General features: G+C 42.0%; 3 protein-coding genes across 9 annotated transcripts; 1 reads left to right on the top strand and 2 right to left on the bottom strand.

Annotated features, from left to right (window-relative positions):
• Window positions 1-172: 172 nt before the first annotated feature.
• On the bottom strand, window positions 173-10,195 carry LOC143328376 (myelin and lymphocyte protein-like). 3 transcript variants are annotated; one of them, XM_076743476.1, is made up of 5 exons: window positions 10,064-10,195; window positions 9,756-9,907; window positions 3,183-3,347; window positions 2,284-2,424; window positions 173-1,745 (listed from the first exon to the last, which is right to left on the bottom strand). In XM_076743476.1, the coding sequence occupies exons 2-5, from the start codon at window positions 9,888-9,890 to the stop codon at window positions 1,671-1,673; spliced, it is 516 nt and encodes a 171-aa protein (XP_076599591.1). In that variant the 5' UTR covers window positions 9,891-9,907; window positions 10,064-10,195; the 3' UTR covers window positions 173-1,670. The 3 variants fall into 3 exon arrangements, with proteins under 3 accessions (XP_076599591.1, XP_076599592.1, XP_076599594.1); XM_076743477.1 differs by lacking the exon at window positions 10,064-10,195 and having other exon boundaries at window positions 9,756-10,007; XM_076743479.1 differs by lacking the exons at window positions 9,756-9,907; window positions 10,064-10,195 and adding an exon at window positions 7,153-7,302.
• Window positions 10,196-10,491: 296 nt separating this feature from the next.
• Window positions 10,492-21,016, bottom strand: nphp1 (nephronophthisis 1). Of its 5 annotated transcripts, XR_013077809.1 has the most exons (22): window positions 20,860-21,016; window positions 20,194-20,255; window positions 19,897-19,957; window positions 19,415-19,548; window positions 18,991-19,183; window positions 18,354-18,455; window positions 17,884-17,993; window positions 17,696-17,744; window positions 17,485-17,572; window positions 17,149-17,243; window positions 16,887-17,015; window positions 16,482-16,556; window positions 16,224-16,334; window positions 16,007-16,089; window positions 15,565-15,641; window positions 15,243-15,342; window positions 14,993-15,105; window positions 14,832-14,905; window positions 14,521-14,565; window positions 14,041-14,347; window positions 11,128-11,208; window positions 10,559-10,617 (listed from the first exon to the last, which is right to left on the bottom strand). XR_013077809.1 is itself a non-coding variant. In XM_076743475.1 (21 exons), the coding sequence occupies exons 1-21, from the start codon at window positions 20,923-20,925 to the stop codon at window positions 10,602-10,604; spliced, it is 2,262 nt and encodes a 753-aa protein (XP_076599590.1). In that variant the 5' UTR covers window positions 20,926-20,987; the 3' UTR covers window positions 10,492-10,601. The 5 variants fall into 5 exon arrangements, 3 of the variants coding, with proteins under 3 accessions (XP_076599590.1, XP_076599589.1, XP_076599588.1); XM_076743475.1 differs by having other exon boundaries at window positions 10,492-10,617; window positions 14,073-14,347; window positions 17,485-17,744; window positions 20,860-20,987; XR_013077808.1 differs by having other exon boundaries at window positions 17,485-17,744; window positions 20,860-20,987.
• Window positions 21,017-21,943: 927 nt separating this feature from the next.
• On the top strand, window positions 21,944-24,914 carry LOC143328199 (C-signal). The gene is made up of 4 exons (XM_076743216.1): window positions 21,944-22,292; window positions 23,208-23,385; window positions 23,531-23,625; window positions 23,737-24,914. Exons 1-4 carry the CDS (start codon window positions 21,966-21,968, stop codon window positions 23,926-23,928), a joined length of 792 nt encoding a protein of 263 aa, XP_076599331.1. The 5' UTR covers window positions 21,944-21,965; the 3' UTR covers window positions 23,929-24,914.
• Window positions 24,915-26,029: the final 1,115 nt, after the last annotated feature.

Below are 26,029 nucleotides of genomic sequence, written 5' to 3'. Positions count from 1 at the left end.
ATTTATTATCTAATGTTTTGTTTTTTTCACAGCTGCAAATTACATGTTAATTCTATTATCACATCACCATTTCATGCAGCAGAAAGGTGATTGTCTGTTATTGTTTGTTTGTTTTTTTAGCACTTACCCCATGATATTTTATGGGAAATAAAAGGCAGTTTGACAAACAGAACAGTTTGAATGTCCAGTTAATTTATTTCATATACTAGATTCCAAAAATACCTGTGAAGTGAAATCATCAAAATATTTACATCCTGACATTGTTGAAAGTTCTCGTAAAAATGCAAACAACAAATCAAAACATCAAACCGAGCCTTCAGAAAAAGAAAACTAAAGCTGTTTTATTGAAATTGAATAAAACGACAGGTGGCGGGCAGGAGGGAGAGCTGTCATCCATTTCTATCTATACATTTATCTTTTGTTCATTGTAAACGAGGAGGAAACAAAGGCCATTCCTCTGTCCAGTCGAATGTTTTGGATGTTCAAGCTTTCAGTGGTATTCATGAGGATTTTAAATGCTCTGTGCTGCACGAACACTAAGCTGCTCCTGAATGTGTTGCACTCTTTTTAGTGAAACACTTTAATGTCTCTTTCATCTGCTTAAATGTTTACAGCAAGCTGGAGCCAAACTTGCGGCATTATTGATCCGTAAGACGTAAATATTGATCCGTAATGCATCTTTCTAAAGACTGTGAAACGTCCTTAGAGAAATACACCGAGTTTTGGGGTCACTGGTCATTTTACCAGTGCAGTGAAGTCACCAAACTTGAGAGCCAGCTGACCCTCACAGGGAGCTGAAAGCTGCACTCAGAACAGCCGACTGCAGCAAAATTACAGTCAGGAGTCGCTTCCCAAGGATTACACTGTACCACCCAGTGTCTCCTTCCAGAAGTTGTGCTGTTTGGGGCATGAGCAGAGGAGGTGAGTTAGTCTCATCCTCCGACTCACATTTGTCACATTTAGGGCAAACGGAGAAGCTAAATCTTACTCAATCTCACTTAATCTACATGAGTTATTCAGGACAACATCCTTTATTCGTGTTGGTGCTGAGTCAGATTTTGAAAATATAACAGCTGACAAGAATGATTTCGTCAAATCTACAGACCTTTTGGCCTCAGTCACAAGCCACCTCTGAGACACAGCACTCACATCTACGTTGAAATAAACACCCTGTCTGGGCTTTTGAAGCCACAGGTTGGAAACGCAGTGGATCTTATGTGCCCAAATAAAAGGGATGATTAAAAAAAGCTGGGTAGATTTTGAAAAAAAATACCTGAATTTAGGGAGTACAAACATCTTTATGGCATTAACTTAATCTATCAGTGTCAAGTGTTGGACGTCCTCATGAATTTATCTTAACATATCATAGTGTAATACCTGCTCCTATACTGGTTTAATTAGTTATTTACACTCATCATCCCTCCTTTCACCGCATTTATTTCTAACAACATCATTTCATTTGCATCTATTCAGACCAGACTGTCCTCTTAAGAAAAGAGTAAATTGTGGGTTCACATGCAGGGCTAAGTAACATTTATCAGTAACCTGCTTGTTTTCCACTCCTTCACTCACATGTGTTAGGCTAAAATATAAACTGTCATTCTGTGTTTAGTCCACTGACAGGTCAGCCGGTCCTTTGGTTTCTTCTCTTGTTGGTCTGCTCTGTTTCATTAGGACCTCTTCCACCGGATGGCAGAGAAAATGGCGTGGAGGAAGTAGAGAAGAGTGGCCACATAGGACATCACCTGAAAACACACAGAGAAACACAGACGGACCATTGTCACCTTGAGGTAGACAAACAGAGATTTGACTATCCAGAAAACATCTCATTAGAGCAGCAGGATGAGATTTGATATGTATTATTTCATATCCTCAACCCTCTCCGTCACTGCAAATTTGTGCTGTGCTGCCAAATATTATTCAAACTCACAGAACTTTATTTCAAATTGTAGCAGAGACGATAAGTTTTCCAAATATGTCAGGCTGAACTGTGGAACAGTGATTAAATAAGATAAAACGATGCATCTAGATTATTTCCAGTTGGATTGTATAATGAACGTAGTATGACGTCAAAGACAGAATCTATCACATATATGGAAACTGGAACAAAGCAGTTACATAACTAACTAATGAAGTCACTTTGTGCAGAAAACAATATCCCAAACTTTACTCATTTTAAATATTTTTTTGTATTTTAGGTGGGACAGTCACAAAATGATATTTCCTGTAGTACATGTAAACATAGTAACTGGTAGTATCTGCATATGTGTGTGTTTGACATACCACTGCAGCAATGTCCAGTCGGTAGATTTTGAGATTTTCATCGCCAAGAACACTCGTAACGCCCGCCACAAAGGTGACGTACGCCAGATCCACCGACGAACTGAGGTAGAAAAGCACCGCCAAGAAGTGATAACCCACATCCTGCAGGTGGAGGGACGGGAGGAGGAGGAGGGTGGAGAGAGACAGAGAGGAAGAGCAAATGGGATGATTGGAAATCGGTAGTAAAAACACAGGAAGAAAATGAGAAAGGAGTAAGAGAGAGCCAAGATTAGAGGTCAGGAAAATAAAGTGAGGTCGAAAAGATGGTGATTACAGAGAGGAAGGATGACACAGGAAGAGGAGGTTAAAGTGAGGCGCGGATGAAGATGGGAGGGGGCAGAGGAGGACAGGATTAAGTCAGAAAAAGAGTGATAGTCGAGAAGAAGGCAGGAGAAAATGAAAGAGAGCAGAAAGACGTGAGAGGAGAAAAGAGGGGACAGAAAGGGGAGAAGAGAGGAGAGGACAAAATATGAAACAGGATGTAGAGGAGAGGCAGGAAACAGAATGAGCAATCAACTGAACAGTTAGCTAAACTCTGCACACGTTAGCTTTAGCACAGCACAAGTGTAAAATTAGAACTGTGGCAGACAGTTAGCTTAGCTTAACATAGGACTAATAACAATAACACATACCTGAGCATATATTGATGTATATGCAGGCATGTATCTGTCAGATTTATGCAGGTTAGAATCTATGGCGCCGACCATGGCTGTGACAAATCAAAGCCTATCAGCAGCACATCCAAAACCTGACACACCTGATGTGCTGAGGTACTGCTGCTAAGTTATGATTGAATCTATCGATCCGCAGCTAACTGTTTATCCAAATTAACCAATCAACAGGTGATGGGTGTGTCTAACCAGGGAGGGCCAGATGCTGCCCTGATTGGCTCCGCAGAGGAAGATGAAGAACCAGAGCGTCGTCACTACGAAGCAGAAGACGGAGACGAACATCACCCAGCCCACAGGGTTGTCCGGATAGACACGAGTCGATGCCACCAGGGTCCAAACCAAACCTCCAAACACCTGAGAGGGGGCGAGACAGGTGAGTAAAATAGAAGAATGTTGACACATCATCACTTTTTAAGACGCCATTGCCAACTTTGCTTATATTCATGTCTGGCAGTAACAGAGCAACACTGTCATTCATTTGATTGGTACTCCAGGAGTCAGTATGGCATTCCAGTAAAGTTGGGGGAGCTGTGAGAGACAGATGTTGGAAAAACAGCTGAATCCTACTTTTCCCATAATGTAACTCTAGCTATTTTCTCCTCCAGCACTTCATGTGTCAAACTGGTGGTGTGCTCCTTTAAAGTCAGGGCTAGGCCTATAAGGACTGTAAGTGTTGGCACTTATAGTTGGGTGTATTTTTATGGTATTTCTCTCTCCTCCTTCAACAAACATTCCTCGATAGAGCTTGAAATTCCTCCATTTGTTCCTTGATAAGAAGCGTTTTGTAAGGCTTTACAAGATGGTGTGTACAGGAAAACCACTTTCCTTTTAGTGTCCTTTAATTGTTATTGCACAATAAAACATTCTCTTTGTGTTGTGAAAGCCCTTTTTCATGGAGGACAGTAGGAAAAGCACAGGTGTAAATACTAAAATGAATGATGGCTGAATTCTGGCGCCTCAGTCTCCTGATAGCTCAATGTCACAGCTTACTATGACACTAGAGCAGAGCCGGTGCCATTGAAATGTCTGCTGTGAAAAAGACTGATTGTGTCCAAGCTTTGATTTTCTCCTGTCGGGCAGTTAAGGCCTACACACAGATCACTGCAGCTCAATCAATCAGCATTAAGCCCTCAAGTATCAGGTGTGCAGGAGTAGAGCCGGCGCAAACACTTGCAGGGGGCACAGTCGGATACAAACAAGCAGCTCGGCTTTCGAGACAGGAAATTTCCCACAACTGCAGCAATAAATAAAGCCCTCTGCTTCTCAGGTGAGGGATTAACACATGTAGGAAACATAACAGCCCTCACAGCACTCACACATTCACTCTGGGATACAAAACAAAAGGCATTTTTCCACTTTCCCACTGTTCACATGCTGCTGCTGCTGCTGCTGCTGCTGCACAGTGATGTGTGTTGCCTGAACTGATAGAAGATGAACATGGCTGTTGTGTGTGAAATTTGAAAAGCTGGTAGCATTTATGGTTAGCTTGATACATGCATGTCTATGGACAAAACATAGACTAACATACAGACAAATCATTTAGCAATTCAATTACAGTTGCACCAAAGTGAATCTAAGACATCTAACTACTTTGAAATGTTGGTGAAAGGGTTAATCTCGTCACTCAGTCACTTTAACCAGCTGATATCCTGATAACATTTTGGAAAGTCAAATTATCTGGAGGCAAATCGTCTCACAAATGCAGTGAAGCCAGGTTTCACTCAGCTGTGCAAACACAATGAGTTCAAACACTCTATTCATATTCTAGCCACTGTGCATTTTTCTTTTCATGTTAACAAGCTAATATTGAGTCTGACAGTATGTAAAGAATGCCACACCCTGAATAAAACAATACATCTGCAGGTAGTTAAAATATTTATCTACATTTATACATTCATTCAATCCTATAAAATATGATTTTCAGGTCAAATGTTCAAATGAAGTATCACTTGTTCAAACTGCCTTCTGGAAGCTTTGCAGTCTTTAATAGCAATAATAATGAAGTTCTCTGGATTATGTGTGTCCACGTACATGAGGAGTAAAAGGGCTGACTCACTAATGTGGGAAACTTTACTTTTCATATGATCAATATTTGCTATTTAAGGCTAAAATTAATGCGCCTTTTGGCTGATCATACTCTGAAATATGAATGTTTTAGCTTTTACTAAGTAATTTCTGCCATCTTTAATCTTTAAGACATCCTGATCAAACACTTTAACACTTTCATTTAAGTGATAATTTTGCTTCTTTTAAATTAGTTTTTGTTGACTATTTTTGCCACTCCCTTAAAAAAAACTCTGAAATAGAGAAAAAAAATCATAGGCATTAAAACACCTTTAAAGGGAGAAAGCCACATTAGTCAAATACCAGACACGGAGAAGGCGAGCTAGACAGGTGAGGAAAAACACCTGAGGCAACAAGTCATTACTGTGAAAACACTGCATTACCTCACACACACATGGCTTTAAGATATCACAAGCAATGGTATCAGCAAATATTACACAAGCCTTATCCAGACCATACTGCATATCAATCTTGTATCACCATACCAGAGGAATATTATCCGTTCATATCCATTCCAGGTAAAAGGGAGCTGGTCTGCAGGCCATTACATTTCCACTGAAAATCAGGTGGTTCTGAAACATTTGCAGTTTGCTCAGTGTGTCAAGTACTCCTACCTGGTTGAACTCAGTAACCCATATTTCCATATGGCTTATTTTGAAATGTTTGTTTGAAGTTACTGCTAACTCAAATAACATTGGCAGTACATTTCCATACCCCAGTGGCACAGGCCAGCAGCCAGAACAAAGGCCCATGCCAACAAGTAAACCATGTGAGTTGATTGTTGGTTTAGATTTACACCTCCCTCTGCAACTCAACCTGTTTTTCCACCTGTGTCTTATAGATTTAATCTTCAGTTCCCTGAAGAAAACAGTCGGTCTATGAGTGTTCCTGAATGATTCGTGTAAACTACACGTGGTACATTCCTTTAATAAAGTACTGACTTTTAATTGACCTACAGTAATTGTCTCATATTCCATCTCCACAGCGAGGACAGAAGCACCTCAGGACAGATGTAAGAGATGAGGAGGGAAATGGGAGGTTTCAGTAGTTTTTCCCCTCTCCTTGCCCACAAAATGGCCCCAGAAAGTTCAGGTAACCAATGATCAAGTGAACTTCTATTCATCAGGGAATTCAGTTCCCAAATTAGATTATGAAAAGTTGTTGGCAAAGTTACTTATCAAACATTTTATTGTAATTTTGTAATAGATAATAGACAACTTTAGGGTGCAGTTCCAAACTACTGTTTATATAATATCTGTCAAATAACCAATGATTTTGTCAGAATAGAACAGGTCTAGACTTGTTATATTGTTGCAAATTGTTCCATTTGAAATATTCTCTGTGTTGCGAGTTGTTCCATTTAAAATGTTACATTGTTCCTGATTGTTCCGTATATACACACATATATGTGTATAAGAGTGTTATTTTTTCTTGATGATTAACTTTTTGTTGCTCAGACATGTTGTTGAAGTTGTTTTCCTGTTGCTATGGCAACATGTCGCCCTTTGGGAATAAGGTGTCAGGATAAACTCAACAGGTTGCCAAGCTTTCTGAGTGGTATGATTTTGTGCCAACAGTAACTAATATAACGAGTAGATATGAGTTACTCTCACTGGCAGAGCTCTAACCACCTCATGAAGCGCTTTCATCAGCTTATCCTTGTTTACTTTTGGACCAGACCAAACCTATCAGCTCCTCTGATCTTCACAGTTGGTTTGCTGGTCATTCTGCTCTGTGTTGGCTCCACTGATCAAACACTGATGCCTGCTGACCAACATAACAAGACAAGACGGATTCCTATTTGTAATGGAGACTCGCCTCAGTGAGGAAGCAGATAGGAAACAAGATCATTATCTAAATAATGCTGACCCGGGTGAATAAGGGGTGATAGAGGAGGATGTGCAAGAAGGACACAGGCAGACAAAAGAGAGAGGAATAAGATCTTCGTCTGCGACTCACCTGGGGAAGCAGAGTAAAGATGTAGAGATGGAGAGACTGAAAGGCATAATGTTTCAAACATGAAAGAGGGGAAAAACAAAGGCGAACAGGAACCCCAAAAAACAGCAAAACGAGAGTGACCAGATGAGAAACTCACAAACTCAGGAATGAAGAACACGTCAGGAATGGAGGTGAAGATCCTGCCGCCTGTGGGCAGAACATCACCCGAGGTGGTGGAAGCCATAGTCCAAAACACTGTGTGAGTGTGTGTGTATGTGTGTGATTTCCTCTAGAATGAGGTGTGTAACCTGTTTCAATCTGCTTTTTAAAGGCCTTCTCTCACTCCACCTCTCCCCTCCCGCATCTCCCTCTATGTGTCCTCCACTCCACCTACCCATCCCATTCGTCTTGTAGAAACTACCAGTTAGACCAGAGCTTTTGGGCTTTGTTTGTGTAGCAGGAGGATGTCTCCCTGTGTGTGGCTGTGTGTGTGTTTGCTTCTGTGTGCAGTTTTTATGTGTCTGAGTCTGCCCTCATATGTTCGTGGTGTTTGTGTGTGTCTCTATAAGTGGCAGTGACCCGTTTACATGCACACAAAAAAGTGATTGTGAAGCAACTAATGGAGTGTTCATGTGGGATGGAAAGGAGTAAACGCCATACCCTGTGGCCATGGTTCACACTACTGCACAAGGGGAATATTGATATTGCACAGTTCTGTTTCACATGTATTAATGTTGTTTTTCTTTGTGATTAGCAGATGACATGTGAGACACGGCACTTATTTGAGCTACCTGTAACTGTGTTTGTATGGGATCCCACTGAGCAGGATTCCTGCTCAGTTAACTTCAGGGCTAAAATAAATGGATGGAGAGAGGGACAGAGGAACGGGGGGACAGAGGGAAGGAGAGGGGAGGGAAGGTCAATGGTTTGCTAACGTAGAGTGCACATGTGGATGAGCAAGGATCAGCCAGCGGAGGAGGGGGGAGGGCAAACAGGTGTAGATGTAGGTGAAGTGGCTTGGAGTGAAACAGAGCAAGCAAAGAACAAACAGAGAGACAGAGAAAGGCTGGGAGTGGCTGGGATTTAATTTATGGTCTGTTACACTGTAGTTTTCCACCTGACACTAGGAAATAAATGAGCCAACCAGCAGAGACTCCAGGAAGTAACTGGTCCCCGCCAAGAACTTGTTCAGCACATAACCCCCAGTAAACCTGCTAATTTTAAACAGATTAAACAAGATATAATGTAGGAGCGAGCTTTAGAGGTGCTGGTTGACATCTTTTGTTAGCACTGTACTGAGCCATGCTAGCAATGTCTGCTGTTTCCAGTCTTTGTGCTGATGTGATGTGTTATGAGTCAGATGGTGGTTTTGTGTCAGAGTGTGACAAACTGCCAAACACAGCGTGATGGTTTCCAGGCTCAGGGATTAAAACTCGGCACAATATACAAAACCTATTGTGTAGGAAGTCTTTTTTTTAATCTGTCTCAATTTAATATCAATCAGTCTGCTGTGTAAACACAAAATAAACAACAACATGCATGCACACATTTGAATTTTGTCGCTCTGTTGCAGAGACCACCTGTCAGACTGTGTCGGTGGTTTCTGCTAATTGCACAAATCAAGTTGGCAGGGTATTAAGAAACAGCTACTGAAACCTAAATCAAAACTGGAAGTGAACCTAAAGCACTGAACCTAAAATGATTTTGTTTAACATTCGTCCCTTCTGTACAATGTGTTGCCAGATTTCAGATTGCATAATACATAACGATGCCCTTTAGAGCTTTACATCTGTTTTCAAGTTCTGGTTTCAAATGTGAGTCACAGATTAAAGATTACTGGAACAATGAAGCTAAATGCTCAGATTTCACATAGTCTTAAAGGTAAAAAAAACCAAAAACAACTAGCTAACCGCCTTCAAGTGTGGGCTGTTTCTTATGAAATGTACCTTGTGATCTGCACTAATGGTCCTCTCCGCTAACTAGGCTTTTTAAAGGTACCACATAATTCAAATACCGCAGTGAGTCATTCTGTAAGAGAAGCTTTCATGTTGTCCGAATGGGGGGTTTGTCTCTTTCAGGGAGAGAAACTTGCTTTGTTCTGGAGAGGCTGACACACCCTGATTCAAGCTGTTGACCTGCTAGCCGCCACTAAGGTCACTGAAGTGTGTTTGGAGACCCTCCTCTGCTGCTACAGAGCTAAAGGTCAGTGACACCAAGATGACGAAATGGAGGTGAGGGCCACTCCCTCTGATGATGTGATCCAGTCAACCTGACATGTATGCAGAGACATTTCCAGAACCAGAAGAGGATGCAGGACAATGACGTCTTTCCATTTTTCAGCAGTGCACATAGGTTTGCAATGCAATATCATTAAAGCTGCACTAAGAACTTCATGAGGAGACGATATGTCAGCGTAGTGTTCACAACTTGTTGTTTTGCCATTAATGAGGTTTGAAAGTTAAATGCACCAGCTAGTTGCTAACTTTGACTATCTGCATTGTGGTGGTGGGCAGGTAGCGTGCAGCAGGTTTGTTTGAGTCTTATTGCTGAAAGCGGCTGCCTGATGTGGCTGAAAACAAGCTGTGGGCCGTAAAAGCACAACAGTGAGCTGAAAGATGCTAAAATAGTCTGTAAAAGCTTGTAAATTGATCTACGGGATGTTTAACGATGAAGTTTGACTTCTCATATAATGGAATGTGATCTTAGGCTTGTCTTAACCACCAGACAAACACACACACACAGAAACAGAGTCACACTCACCAAGCAGTCAACAACTTGTGTTTGGCCAGCGTTAAGAGAGACACGCCTTGGACTAGCTCCTCCGCTGTGGGTCTGGTTACGAGCCGTAACCCTCCACACACACACACACACACACACACACACGAATACTTCCATGGGAACCCCTGCCAGCTCTGTCAAAATACAATGGCTATTTGTCAGAGTCAAGTGTAGTTACACACTGTAACACACATGCACAAACAGTGATAAAGAATGCATTGTGTTCTACATCCTCACTCACAAAACGACACATTTTTTTTCCATAAAAAGTAATTAAAATATCTCATGACCTCCTTCCACCGCTCTGTGAACCGGGCATGGCGGCCTGATGGTCGGACAAGCTGCACTTCAACTTGAGGGACCCCGTTCAGGCCGTTCAGTCTGTCTGCTCTGCTGAATTCCTGCCAACTCCAGGGGATCTGCTCTGCAGCTGAACCTGACCTCTGACCTCACAGGAGGATGACAAACACAAATGCTTTACCAATATTTAACATCCTGCATACCTGAAACACGATACTCTCTGTTGCTGATGAAATGACTGGATGGTGCATTCTGAGCAGACTGAGCTTCAATTTTGCACCTTTAAGCTGCATTAAATATACATTTACATTAAGAGTTTACTGAATGATGTGTAATGTGGAAGAGGTCACTCACAGTGATGAACCCACGGAGAATAATCACCAACCCCTCAGTTCCCCTCAGCTGGACAGCGTTTTCGCGTCTTTCAGCTCATTGTTTTACAGCTTGTTGCACTGATCCCGGGCTGCTCCAAAAATGGACTGATATTGCTTTAAAGATGTTGATGGTGCTCTGCAGGTTACGACTGCCTTACTGCTTTCCAGATCTAAAACCCAAAAACATGTTATGAGATGCATTAAAAAATCGAGTTTTGGTCAGAATTGCATTATTATTTTGCTAAGATGCCATGTCAAAAAAAATTGGATGTCCTGACATACGTAGTTTGACCAGAACATAAAGCGTCGCCACACTGGTCTCTCCCCTGTGATACTCTGCTAACACGCTAATGCTAGTTAATGCTATACTGATCACTATTTTACGATGGAGATAATGAACTATTGTACGTATGTTTTAAAAGACACTTTAAAGATGATACTGCTGACTCTCTCTGTCTTCCTTTTGTGTTGTGTAAGAAGGATCTAGTGCTCATCCTTTCTCTGAGTATATGAGATTATGTGTCATTTTTTCTCAAATTTATGTTTGCCTGTTCTGGTTTTCGGCTTTTCTTCTTCTCCAAAACAAGCAGAAAGAAAACATCTCTTGTCTTTCTGGATCATCTATCCGGCTCCAGCCTGAAACTGCTCCCTGGAAACTTTCTTGCTCAACTGGTCCTGACCTGCTCTTGCTCCCTCCCTCTTCTTCTTCTTCTTCTTCTTCTTCTTCTTCTTCTTCCTCCTCCTCAGACACAATGGTCCTCCTGGGGCACAAAGAGAAGTGGGTGAGAAGGTCTCAACGTTTCCTGGTGACAATAGCAGTCACGCTCACAATGAGGCTTTCTGTCTGTGGCTGAGTACTGCTCCACTACACAGAATAATGCTCAGTTTTCAGTGATTTGCAGATGGATCACATTTCAAGTTACTGTACTGTCCTCACCTGCACAGTTAAGCCAGGTTCTACCTATTGATGCAACTTATTTTGGACTAACAAGTGCTGGCTGCACATAATGTTTCCTGCACATTCTTCAGGCTTTTTTTATCAACATCTATCTACGTAGGAGTTGCAACATGAGCAGGTCTTCTGTTCGGCTTTAACAGGCCTCTAATTCATTCAAATGATTTATTTAACATGAAGAAGAACAGTTCAGCAAAGGACGAGTGAATCAGAGCAGGATGCGTACGTGCAGTGTGTTTGATGATGTTCCCTGTTTTTATTGCCTATGATTCTTTTTATTGTGCACGGTAGGCGGTTTTTATTGCACAGTGCCGACGTTGCAAATCAATCCCCCTCTCGGAAAACATGCACTGATTTGTTATTGATTCAGTTAGTCGAGTCAAGTTCATCAGAGATACTCAATTATTCATTTAAGCCATTTATCAACATCTGCTGGTTACAGCCTCTAAAATATTGATCGCTTTGGAGTAACTTTTTGACTATCAGTGAGACAAAATAATCGATCAAAACACCTAACGTCTTCCACTAATGTTATACCCGACATTTTATAGACGTAACGAGGCATGATTAGGATTAATCAACAACGAAAGTCATTGTTGAAGTGAAAATGTAACTTTAAGACTGATGCTAATGCTAATGCTAATGCTAATGTTTTAGAGCAGGTCAAATCGTTTCTGGTATGAGACCCTGCCAGCATCAGTTGGCTAGTTTTATTTTTTATTCAACAGATTAACAACCAGATGTATTCCATGGTTCCGTATCAACATCAGGTTTCTATGTGACTGAAGCAACAGCAGTGACGTGATGCTACAGGCGTCTCCTCAAAGACTTAGTCTCCCTTTGTTTAATGCTGCCTTTCGATACTACCCTGATGGTTGCCCAGTTTTTTCAAGCCTAAACAACGCTCTCCGGTCACCACAGGCACCATCATCATGGCAACAGCGCTGGAATGTGGAAATACAGGATTGTCATTATTTGCCAGCTAACACTCGAGCTAACCAAGGACTGTACAAACTTAAGTTCTGGACATGAGATATTGAGGTCAGCCCTGAGTTGAGCAAGAAGCTTTATGATGGTTAGAGGTGACGCTGTGGGTTAAATGTGTTCATTTTGGGGTTATGGTATGAGGCTTTGGCTTGTAATGTTGAGGGAAGGTTAGAGAATCATGCTGTTAGTGGGTCCACATAGGTGATACAGACAGGTGGATGGGTGATACACGTTCACGTTAAGTCTCTTTCATATCCACATGGGAAATGTGAAGCAGCTGGTTAGCTTAGCTTAGCATAAAGATTGGAAACAGGGGGAAACAGGTAGCCTCGCATTGCACAAAATCTGCCCACCAGCACCTCTACTCACTAGTTACCTCTTTCATTTGATCCGTGTGAGAACTGAGGGTAAATGCAAGTCGTGATGCGTCAAACCGTTCAACACAGGTGTGAGGGTGTGTTGTAGGGCGATGTGTGGTGAGATTAGAGACATATTTCTTGCCATCTTTACATCAGTGGAAATAATCTGTCAATTTAAATACTGTTTATTGAATTCCTCAAATTTGACATAAAAATCATGATGAAGATAAATAACTGTGCCTTTCAATGATTTGGGCTGTCTGATTCTTTCAGTTCCACAGATGTAATGTTAACAGTTAGGATGCATTCGGGAAATGCTGTATCACTGTTATGACGCATCCTAACGGCAAACATGACTGTACAGGTGAGCCTGTATGCGCCCAGACTGATGCAACCTCTCACTGCCCATGCTCTTTTATAGCAGGCTATAAAAAGACGATGGCAGACTAATTATTAACTCTTACGCCCTGTAACTCTACACTACACACACACACCTCCATGACTAGTGTTGAAGTAATGGGCGGAGATGAATGGAGCGGCTCAGTAAGATGACAGGGTTGAAAAAAAGGAGCTCGTTACATGAACACAATTCATGATTTTAACCGAATGTTTATTGAAAAAAAAACAAAAATAGAAATGGTAATAAATAGCAGTATGAAAACATGCTAATAATGTCACTGCTGGTTCTATAAATATGGAAATATTGGTATCAGTAAACCATTATTACAGTAACCTGTTTTAGTGTTTACTTTAGAAGGAACAGAGTGAACTCAGTGATTTCATTACAGAGGGATGAAAACGTGACACGGTCCACATTTCCTCTGCCACACTGAGTACACAGAGGCGTCTTTGTGCATGGGCTGTATGTGTTGTTGTCTGTGTGTGTTGGCATTTCTCTTAATTGTCACAATGCAGCGTGCAGGCCAGTGTTATGGTTTCCCACATTTAGAAGTGGAGTCTGTATGTTTTGTTGTTGTCAACAAATTCCAACAAAAGACCAAAACCAACAATGAGCTGATCATTTACAGGTGTTATCTGTGTATCTACAATCTGAGAACAGCCCTCAACAAATACACCCTTTACTCTGTATTTATCTATGTAGTATTTCTTCATGATGTTTTTAAAGATTTACTTCTTCGGTAGGCAACAAAGGGTGACTGAGAGGTACCGGCAGCCTTGAGGAAATGGACTAATGCATTTTTGTTTTTGTCTTTTCTGGCATATTTATAGCACATTTTTTTCTTTTTAATAATTTTTTACACTATAAAAAGATAATCAACTTCAGATTGTACCTTCCCTGTGAGTGATGTGATGTTACTATTACCGAGCCACATGGAGGAGGTCAAAGGTCAACTCTGAGATATCAAAGGCAAGATGCTGATGCATGGGGCTGACAAAGACCTCCAGGCCTCCAGATTGGCCGGTGATGCGCTGGGTTTGTTTCAGAGCATCCAGGGTGGCGTAGATGACTCTGGCTCGCTGCTCCTCTGAGGGCGGGTCGGCCCAGCGATGACGGGGCAGCGATGGCGAGTGCAGGAGGAAATAGACGGACGACATGTAGACTTTAACAAACTCCTGTTTTAAATAGGACAGGTCTCTCTGTAAACACACAGGGAGGAAGGAGCAGTTTATACACACACCTGATCAGCAGTCTGCTGTGACACACAAACACAGTTTAACTTCTCAGCAGAGAAAAGCCTCTGTTTCTAAAACCATTGGCATCCTCTACAGGTGTGTCCTGGTATTACACACACACACACGCACACACTGACCCTCTGTGCTCTGCTCATGTTGGTCTCTGCATCAAGCCAGGCACTCTGAAAGAAAACATCAGTTGCATCTATTTTAAAATTGAGATGATGTTTTGTAAATCCAATAATTTAGAAGCAGTGATGGACTCAGACACTCAGGTGGATTCAGTTAAAGTCTAGAAACAATCACAGTTTCAGACACATCTTAATTTTGACAAGGATGAGTTTCTGAGAAATGAAAATGCAGAAACGCATCAGTGAATCAGTAACGGTGAAGACATTTTTGGTATGAAAATGTTCACAGTTTAAAATATCTGGACCAAAAAACTGACCCTGAGAGCATCCAGCAGGTCGTGTTGGTCCAACAGCACAGGGAAGGTAGAAAGTACAGGACTACAGATCAGCTCTGAAACAGAGAAACATCTTATTCAAACAGATTTCTTTCTGAAAACCATCTCTAGTTTGGATGAGTGGTGCTGGAGGTGTGTGTCACCTGCGTTCTGCATGGTGGGCCTGTCCATCAGCAGTGCGTCAGCTAGCAGCTGCCTGTGCAGAGCCAGCAGGTGGACGCAGCTCAGAGAGTGCAGCAGAGTGTCTGGAAGCAGACTGAGGGGGAAGACATACTTGTCACTAACGTATACATACATGCATGTACGGCTAAAGTGAACCATGAATGCCTCCACATACATCCAGTAATGATTTACTGTTACTGAATTAGATTTTTTCCTCACTGATGTTCCCACCTGAGCTGGGTTCTGGTCCGGTTGTTGGCTGATTTCAACTTGACGATGAGTTTGGGCTGCCGCCTGGCCTGAAGCATCTGCTGCAAAACACCAGCTGGAGCTGAGAGGAGAGGAGAGGCTCCAATTAATGTTGGTTTTTAATCCTATATTAAAATCAAATATAAAGAGAACTGACTATCCCATTCAACAAACATCAAAAGAACACTTTATCATTCTTTTTTTTTTTTGCGTTGCGTGCTTTCATTTAATCACTTTGTCACACATCTGATTGTTCAGTCATTCTGTGGAGAAACAAATGTTGAGCTCTGAAGAGTCCTCTTACATCCTCTAGTGACTGACGCCTCCACCGCAACATCCTTCTCATAGGGAGTGCCACCGTTCACCGGCAGCTCGTAGGTCCTACACACATAGGTAAGATCAGATTTGAAAGTTTTAAGTGGCATACACACTGTTCATAGAGTGGGTGGGTTTCATTTTCACAGTCATCATTCATTCTCACACACTGGACATGTCTGTAGACAAGAATGGATGACCATGAAAGCAAAATTGTGAGTGTGCATTTATGTAATTTCATATTCATGTGTATTTATTTGTTGCTCTGACTATGTGCGTGATAGGACTGTATATGTGCATGAATATGTGCATATTGTGCGTATGTATGTGGCTAGCTGCAGATATTCCATGAACAAAATGGTGTATTCTTGTGGAATATAATACCGTGTGCACTGATATATTTGCATGTGCGTGTGTTTTTGTGCGTGCACCTGTTGGGGAGTGGATTTCCAGTGTCATCGGTCAGTTTGAGGAAAGCCCAGCCGCAGCTCAGGTCCCCTCTCTCACCTGTGGACTAAAACACACAGAGAAGACTGAACACAGCTGCCTCCCAAAAAAGGTCGCAACAGTGTTTTTTTTCCATTTCCTGTGTGTCTATGTGTCTTATCACTATCACATGTGTATCTGAATGTGTGTGCTTGTGCTTACGTTGCGTATGAAGGTGACTCCCAGTTCAAAGAGGATGCCGAGGTCAGGAGAGGCAGAGTTGCAGCGTAGGAAACAGTCACCATCCAGGAGGGCGGGTAGGATACCTGTCATCTGGAGCAAACACACACGCTGGATTTCAGATTTAAATTCAGCCTAAGACACACGAAAACACCAGAGTTTGAGTGAAAGAAGGAGTCAGAGCAGAGTTCACGTCGCCGGACCAGACGACAGAGGAAAACAACTACGCTGTGAAAATACCCTTGGAGAGAAGCTCCAGGTCTTGGGGCTCTTGGAGTTATAGGTTGCTCTCACTGTGTGGATGTTACTTAACACCTGAAACACAAGTACAGCTCATTAACAAAAGTCTGGGATAGAACAAGATGACAACAAAATGAATAACAGCTGTCTGAGATGTGACGTGTGACAGTTGAATGAGCTGACAAACCAACAGGGAACTAATAGACGATGCTTCCTAACAAATCAAGGAAATTTGTGTTATACATCTTGTATGGGTGGTTTGCAAATGGCTTTTGCGGGCCAATTTTAGCTAATAATTAATACAGCAAAAGTATTTATTAACCTGCTTTCACACTGCAGACACTTGGATAGGGTAAAGGAGTACAGCGTGGCAAAAAGCTGCATGTTTAACAAAATTAACCCCACCTGAGTTCCATCAAAGGCACAGAGGCGCACGTGTCTGCTGAGGACCTGAACACCGACGCCAGGAGTAGGAATCATCCTGCAGCTCCACAGCGTGAAACAAACACAAGTCCTGACCTGCCGAGCACGAACCTACGAGACAGAGCGGGCTCGTTCACGACCGGGTGCTTTGCAGCTTGAGAGATCCGAAAAGATCATCTTTATTCATCACAGGTACACTGAATAACACACACACACACACACACACACACACAGAGTGACTCACCCTGCCAGTGTCTGGGTCCAGAAAGAGGTCACTAAAGGAGAGCTGTGATTGGCTGAGCTCAGGCTGAATATAGTGACTTCCTCTGTATGTTACACCTACAAAAAGACACAAACGGTCTTCATTTATTCATTATCTGGATATCCTGCTTTTTGAAGCTTTTGCTTAAACGGTTCAGTGATTACTTGGACAACAATGCTAAACATCCTGTTTCCAGCTCAAATGTGCAGATTTGCTGCTGTGAAGATGTCACTTACGTACCTTATCAAGTGTGAATGTGTGAGTTTTTGTTTGATACTGCATGTGTGTGACTGTGCTTTTTAGAGAGTGCATAACAACCTTCCTCCACCAGCAGTTTATTGAGAGTCGATGGTCTGAATCCTGAAGGTATAGCCCCCATGGTGGAGAGCACATCTGTTGCATCAATCTGACACACACACACACACACACACACACACACACACACAGTGAAAACCATAAATATACTGCAGCATTTGTTGACAGTGAAATTAACAGTAGCGTTCCAGTTCCAGAGTTTGCAGATATTTACCTCAGTCAAAGCCTTTCTGACAGTACTCCAGTTGGAATGTGAAGTACCGCTGTGGAAGAACAGAGGAATTCAACCTGATAATTACTGAGTGTTAGTCTGCAGATGAAGAGCTGTCTGTCATCCCCGTCAGCAGACAGAACCACAGCACACAACACTCAGTCTACATAAAGTAAGTTAGAATGGAGAACCTCTGTTTCTCTCTGTCATCAGTCAGTTCTTCAGCATCTTGCTCTTCCTCCTCCTCTGACTCCTCTTCATTTTCATCATCATCATCTTCAACATCAACACCAGAGCCAGCCTGAAAAGTGAGGCGTTTAACGGCCAAAGATCCTGAGTTTCTTCAGTTTACAGTGACGCAGTTTACAGTACATTTAAAATTACCAACATATTTAAATGAATATACATGAGCTGTGCTGAGGATATGATTTAAAAAATAGCCATTTACAATGTATGGAAACTATGTTTAGTGTGTAAGACGTGTTACTGAAAGGCAGTTGATTCAGCTGTGGTTAAATACTACAAAAGGCTAAAGAATTTTTAATATATATGTATATTTTGTTTCATAATACGCTGTACTTTAGCCGAATGTTTGCTTAAGAGAACAGGAACAGTCAAACTGTTGCTAAAGTGTGATGCAGATGTTCAGCAGGTTGTGTACCTTCAGGTAGGTTTTTGGAACCACTCCTCTGTTGCCTTTACTGTCCTGAGCCAGCCACCATCCATCTGCTGTCATCCTGATAATCCTCAATACCTCTCCCCTCTGAAGACAGCGGGGAAACAAACAAGTCATGTAACTGCACATTATTCATGTATCACTAACGCACAGACTTTCCCTGCTCATAATTAAATAAGTGTGTAGTTCACAGGCTTGTTGGGAAAACTACTGCACTTCATACTGTTTCCCTGTCATGTTTTCCTTTCATTTCTCTGTACCTGCAGGGCTGTGGGCATGTTATTTGGGGGGAAGAGCACCCTCTTATGATGACTAATGTAATAAAATGCAGTTTTAGATCTAAACTTTTAGATCTTTTCCTCATTCAAAGAGCCTCAACTGAAAATACTTAATCTGAAAGACTATTTTTTGTGAATTGTGAAGTGAATTTCACTGTGCTGCTGTGAAAAATGCAAGAAAGCTGCATGAGCAGAACAGTAGAGGAGGTGGCCGAATGCTGGAGTGCTTAGGTTGCTTCTCCAGCTGAACTCTGGCTACTCATGTTAAGCACCCCCACAGACTACTGCATGTCGCTGACACGTAGCTGGTCAGTGCTTTGTCTCTGAAACAGGAAGTACTTTACCTGGACAGACAGATCTCCCTCCTGTTCTCCTTTGAAATCACTGAGGACTGTGTAGATGCGAGGGCCCGACTGAGAGGGCGGTTTCAAAGCTTGCTTCTCATCTTCATCACTGTCGGCATCATTGTCACTACTGTCTTCATCCTCATCATCGTCCTCATCATCATCGTCCTCACTGTCTTCCTTTGAAACATCGCTGTGGATCAAAAAATGGTGAAAATTTGAAGTTGATGCTTTGAAACTGATGTTTCTGTGCAAATCCTTCACAAAAGATGAGTGTTCATTCAGTTGTTTTGGGAAATTGAGCCACTGCAGCAAAAAATATGATACATATAATTGGATAACAAAGAAAGAGTGTGCACATAATAAAGCATCATAAATGATCCCATCATATCTTCTGTCATTGCAGTGAACACATGTCACTGACCCTGCAGCAGCACTGGGCCCCGGTGGTGAAAGCTCCAGAGAGAGCATGTTTACACGCTCCAAGATGTTCTGCAGTCGTCTCTCCTCTTCCTGCTTCCTCTGATCGTAGTTCCCCACTGGAGCCAGCTCATCAGCCTAGAAAATCAAGCAACAAATAAGGACGTCAATTTAACTGACTTAAGAGTCTACTTTAAAAGAACAGCGCAAATACACAATATCGTACGTTCAAACTGATGTAGTGGACATAATCGAGCTATCTGATACTGACCTGTTAGTGATATGTGACTTTCTTTGAATAATGTGCTGCAGTGTTTAACCAATAATGTACAGTAGTATGGTAGATCTCACTGTCACTGAATGAATCCCTTCACTGCCAACACTAAAACATACTGAACTGAATAATTGTATGACTCTACATATTGCAAGGAAGATATTTAATAACAAAATAATATTTCACAAGTTTACCAACAGTAGAGCACTAACCTTTGTAAGTTTTTTCAGTGCCTTTAGTGTCTTCTCTGCCGACATCTGCACTTCTTGACACCTGTTTGAAATTGGACATGTAAGCCAAAATCAAACCTCAAAGCATTACTTGAAAGGGATGATTAAAATCAGTTCATACTATCAGGATGAAAAGAAGAACAGGGATAAAAGCAGTAAAAGCCATGTCGCTTCAATACTTTCAGTCCTCGTCTGGATGAGGGTCCTAGTCTTAACTGGAGTCACAGGGAGTGAGACTCCTTTAAAAGGTACTTCTGCGACTCTGTCAGAGCTGTTTACCTCCGAAACGCCTCTTCAGTGGATCCATCGTGAGTCTGCACATCCTTTTCTAGACTGTCAACCTGGATTAGAAGGACGAGATGAACAGACAGTGAATACAGGCTTGCTGACACTAATGTGCAGTTAAGGTTGGATTGTATCTGTGCTTGTAACAGTCACATCTGTCACACACACATCTCAGCCAATCAGCCTGTCCACTGAACGTGTGAAAAGATGTTAAAGCTAATGTAGTCTATTCTGCTGGCGAAACTTCATTTAAAGTCTGACCTTTTAAAGTTTCCTCACTTCTTGACCCAGTCTTTCATTAAACTAGTCACATGGCCTTTCTTTTAGTGTATTCTAGGAAATTCGGCGTTGACTTCATGAACCAAAAATCATCTCTCAGCTTCTGTCTTTGAAGTTTACTGACATAACCGGAGTTTATGCTAGTACATAGCACATCACTACAGGGCTTTTCTAATAACACTGCAGACAGGTAAAACAGCCTGTCCTCCACATACCGAGCTGCTACAGCTCAAACCTTACGATCACTTTCTTTGTAAAGCGGTCGGTTAGTGGAACCGATGCAACAACCTATTAAGTAATTTCCTGTATGTTTCACATACAATCTCAATCTGTATGCTCCCCCGCAAGAAACACACAAGCAAGCGCCTTTCTGTGACGAACCTGTTTTCTGATCTCGTCCACTTCCCTCTGGACAAGTTGCAGAGGTCCCTTTCTTTTTGGTGGCATTTACACGCTCTTTTACGGAACATAATCCATGTGTTAGCAGATCGCCTAGCTAGCTAGCTGACGCTACACTTCCACTGGTCGCTAGGCAACCGAGTTCTTCTTCACACTTGGCCTTGACTGGATTAAATTAACCGTTGATAGTAACCTATTTCATAAGTATGAAGAATTTATTATTTTCTGAAAAAATACAAAATATGCGTTGTGTACGTGTTTTTTTTATACATTTATAACTTGGTTAATTTTACATAAATCTAGAGACACTAACAAGCTTTCTTCCCGGATTCATTATCGGTTTGGCATTAATTACCGCCACCTACTGGACTGGAGGACGGAGCCGGAGAAAAACAAAACTTTTTGATAAAGTTGCCTCTATAAGTAGTTAATAAATTAATAAACGCTATACATTGTCCATGATACCTCCCCAAAGCTGATCTATGTTGCCCAACATTGTTTGTATTGTGTCGTGCAACACACTTACTCTTTCCGGGTGTTACAGCAAAAACTGTGACCCACCAGACTTGAGAAGAAAAGGCTCATGGGTAGTCTAGATATGTGAGGTGACGGTTTGGAAATATAGAGTAAAGTGCTCCAAATAAAGACATATTATTTTTCTCCTGCTCGTTGGCTGTTCACAGCAGCTCTACAGCTCCACATCTGGTCTGTACAGAGTTCTGTGTAATAATATGCATAATCAATAAATGATCAAAGTAGGCACGTGCATGTGCAGGATTGTGTAAGTGTCTTCCTAATGACCTATGGAGGGCGCACTTTGCTTGTTGTGAAACATGCTGCCTTCATTTATCCTCGTTACTTTACATTTTTGAATTTCTAATGAGGTCGAAATTGTGAATTCAACGCACACCCTGGTCCTGCTATAGAAAAACACAAGAAAGGTCCCTTGTAGGTTTTCTAGAAGTCACCTGTCAGCAAATTACCTCGCTATGCGGCTCAAAAGAGACAAAATTACGACATTTCGGTAAAACGTGAAGGCAGCAAACACTACTCTACATTCACCTCCAGAGTTATGTCATTTCGCTGTCATGGCTGCTCCCATCGCACTCATACAAGGGGCCAGCAGAGGACTGGGGCTTCAATTCTGTAGATATATCTTGAAAAGCAAAACCCCCGCTGCCGTTATAGCGACATGCAGAAATCCGGACGAAGCGGCCGAGCTACGGAGCCTGGCCGGCCAACACTCGGGCAGACTGACGGTCCTCAGGCTGGACGTGAACCGAGAGGAAGACGTCCGCGGAGCTTCGGAGCGGGTTAAGGAGAGCTTCGGTCGCCTGGATCTGGTCGTCAACTCCTCGGCGATGCTTCACCCCTCCGGAAAAGGAGAGACGAGCCTGAGAGATGTTTCTGCTCAGGTAATACATGGCGATGAGCTGCTCTCTCAATATAAGAAGAAGAGTAAAAGTAAGGTGTGACTCTGCCTGCTTGGATCTCTATAAAATGTGCTTTAAAGTGCATTTAATTTAGATTAGCGTGTTGTTTCAAGTGATCCATTTCAAAATGTGAGGTTTTGTAACTACGGAGGACCCATAGTGATTCCCAGCAGGGTCCTAGACAGATCAGTCCTGACCCCCATTCCAAACTCCCATTATAAAATCTCTTATTTTAAATGGATCTTACTTATCAGTCAGTGTACATGATTGGTGTGGCAGCGTTATCGCGGACGAATCGTTAAGATCTGCTTTTAAAGTCGACATAAATACAGTGTAAAAGCCATATTAATTTCAGGATTAGTTAAACGTCTCTTTGATTTGAGGAGAGCAGGAGGCAGTGTCAATCTATCCTGAAAAAACGACATTTTTTAAATGAAGTTCTGCATGGAAGTGGAAAGATAAGTTTCTACAAAGGTCCATGCAACATCATTGTTCTTCCAGCTGTTCAAGGGACTCTGCTGAGCAGCTGAGTCCATCCAGAGGTCCAGGAACCCACCCAGTGATCTCTGCTGATGTTGTCTGGAGTCTGCAACAAAGTGATCACATCGATCACTGAAAGTTATCTGAGGGAGATCAAACAGCTGTCATCTTAAGCTTATCACTTCACTTATTGAGTGATTAATTTATTTTCCCCCATTATTCCCCATCATTATTATATTATCAGTTATTCATGCTCTTATTCATCTACATCCCATGGCTTCATGGAAATAATCAGACCAGGAGGTGGAAGATTTGATTACTTATCACACCCAATCTTTCATCCTGTCCTGCAGCTCCACCAAACACCCACCACACATGTGTACTGATATGTGCTGATTGACTCATTTTCCCTTTCAGGGCATCATTTCCACCTTGACGACCAACACAGTGGGTCCTCTGGTAATGGCCAAGTACTTTGCCCCCCTCCTTCAGAAGGGTGGAGGGGGTTTCGGTCAACAGCCTGCAGAGAAAGCCAAGCAGCACAGCGGCATCATCGTTAACATCACCGCCAAAGTGGGATCTATTGGCGACAACGGTGGGTGTTGTGTTGCTGGTGGTTTTAGGTCTGCACACGCATCATGTAGACTACAACATTGCAAGGACAGGACACATTGAGGGAAAACGGTAATGTTTGTGTTCCTTCATGTTTTCCTCCCTCCACCACGGCCCCCTCCTCTCAGGTCTTGGTGGTTGGTACAGCTACAGAATGTCTAAAGCAGCTCTCAACATGGCTACCAGGAATCTGTCCATAGAGCTGGGCCGCAGTCGACCAAAAGTAGGTTTGAATCTTCCCACAAAATACCATAAAGATACCCTTCCACATGTACAGAAACCCATGACCACAATCCTTATAGACATCTGATGGACGCGTTTCTGATTTTTCCAGGTGGTGTGCGTGTCCTTACATCCAGGAACGGTTGACACAGACCTCTCCCGGCCATATCACAGGAATGTGCCAAAAGACAAGCTGTTCAGCACCGAACACTCTGTGAACTGTCTGATGAGCATCATAGACACACTGAATATGGAAAAGACTGGCAAGGCGTACAACTGGGACGGGTCTGAACTTCCATGGTAGAATTGATAAATGGGCGAAGAGAGAGATGAATGCACTCATCTGTGTTCTTGATATAAATCTCTCAGCACTGTCTAGACGGTGTACTCAGCTGAAAAGTCATCAGAATTGAAATACAGGAAGTTCCTGGTGGAGTTACGGTCAAAGACAAACCTCTACTGCTACCTCACCACCAGCCAAAGTGCTTAAATCACCTCTAACACGTACAATGATAATAATGCCATCACATAAAGGTCTTACACTTTGTGGCCTTAAGATTGGATGCAGTTGTAACTAGTACTGTAGCAGGCTGAGGGCTCATGTCGGTGGTAGAAATACTGTCATATCACATTAATCTTGGGGTGTTGTGCTTTATCAGTCAATATTACAAGCTGGTTTATGTTAAAGGAATACATTTTAGGAGATAAGGGTCACTTTCTTGATGGGAATTAGATTTGAAGACCGTTAGCTTAGCTTAGCATAAAGACTGGAAACATGGAAACAGCTAGACTGGCTCTGATGAAGCTCACAGGTGATCATGTTATATCTCATTAGGTTAATATGTAGAAAAAGTCAAGTGTAAAAATGATTAATTGTGGTTTTACTGCAGATGATGTGCCAGAATATTTCTTGGCCAGGCTCTGTGACTTCCTCCTCAGGGTGACCAGAAGACTCCAGAGAGTGACTGGGCCTGCCCAAGAAATATACATAAACTCCCAGAGTGAAACCACAACATGTCGTTTTTACCCTTCGGCCTTGTACAGAAAGCTGCTTCCCCTTGTTTCCAGACTTTGAGCTAAGCTAAGCTAACCATCTCCTGGCTGTAGCTTCTTAACGACACATATGAGAGCGGTCTGTACTGGTCCTCTAAATCTCAGCAGCAAAGCAAATAAAAGCACATTTTCCAAAATGTCAGACTGTTCCTTTAGGTGTGATATCTAAAAGCAATTTCAGATATTCCCTATTGTGTTTCATGTCAAATTGTTGAATAAAAATCTGTTTTCGTTGTGACATTAGACAGCTGAATTATATGTCACAGTGTCAAAGCATTAGAATGAGGTTTCAGCAGTAACATTAAATCAATGCTGAAGACTAAACAGGGTTATATGGGTGACATTTAGTTTTGTTTACTCGCTTAAAGTGCAGTGAGCTATGACTGATTGGCTGGATAATGTCTGAACTCAATCCTGTTAGGGGATTTTCACACAACATTGACCTGATTCTTACCAAGTGTCAGTTACCAGGTTAATTCATTAGACTAATAGTACAACCGTATGGTGTGAAAAGTTAAATAATGCTCCTGCTCTCATGAAGGAGACCGCTTTTTACTCTACCTGAGAAGCCAGTGCACTTATTTAATCATAGTGAGCAGAAACGGCTTTGGGTGGAACACTGTTGATTACTTTTAACCACAAGATGGCAGCGCTTTAAGACCAACAGAGAGCACTTGAGCATCCACAGTCATCACATTGATGGCTGCCTCAGTGAGTTAGTGACATAGTGGGAGTTATGGTAGTTGTTTTATTGGGGTTTGATGGTCTTCATTACTCAATATTTCCAGTAATTACTGGTGCAGTAAAAATGAAACCATAACAAAGGATAATATTTCCTCAGTTATTGAGATTATTTTTGTTTATCTCCACTTACAACTTTAAATTTTATGGTTAGAATTTTGCATTAATCATTAGATTAGATTAGATTAGATTTAACTTTATTGTCATTGTCAGAGTGCAACACAGAGACAACCAAATGCAGTTTAACATCTAACCAGAAGTGCAAATAGTCATAATATCCAGAAAAAATATAAATACACGTACGTAGTGCAAGTGGCATGAAGTATAAACATTACAAACAGTATGAGGTAGGTGCAGGTAGTGCAAGTAATTTCTTTGAAACCATAAAAACATGTGCAACATGGTACGTAAACAGGTGACATGGGCAACAGGTAGTAAGTGGCAGTGCAGTAAAAGTGAAAAGTGTAAGTGAACAGATGAGGCATACAGTGTTTAAAATATAAAGTGATATGTGCTGTGTGCAGTATGTGCAGTATGGACTGAGTTGTGATGTTCATCTTGTAGTTTCTTGGGGTGGAAAAGGGTGTGACAGTGTCTATGGGAGGGTGAGG

This window comes from Chaetodon auriga, chromosome 11 (assembly GCF_051107435.1).
Source record: "Chaetodon auriga isolate fChaAug3 chromosome 11, fChaAug3.hap1, whole genome shotgun sequence".
NCBI lineage: Eukaryota > Metazoa > Chordata > Actinopteri > Chaetodontiformes > Chaetodontidae > Chaetodon > Chaetodon auriga.
Note: the sequence above shows the minus strand (reverse complement) of the source record. Positions and strands in the feature narration are given on the sequence as shown.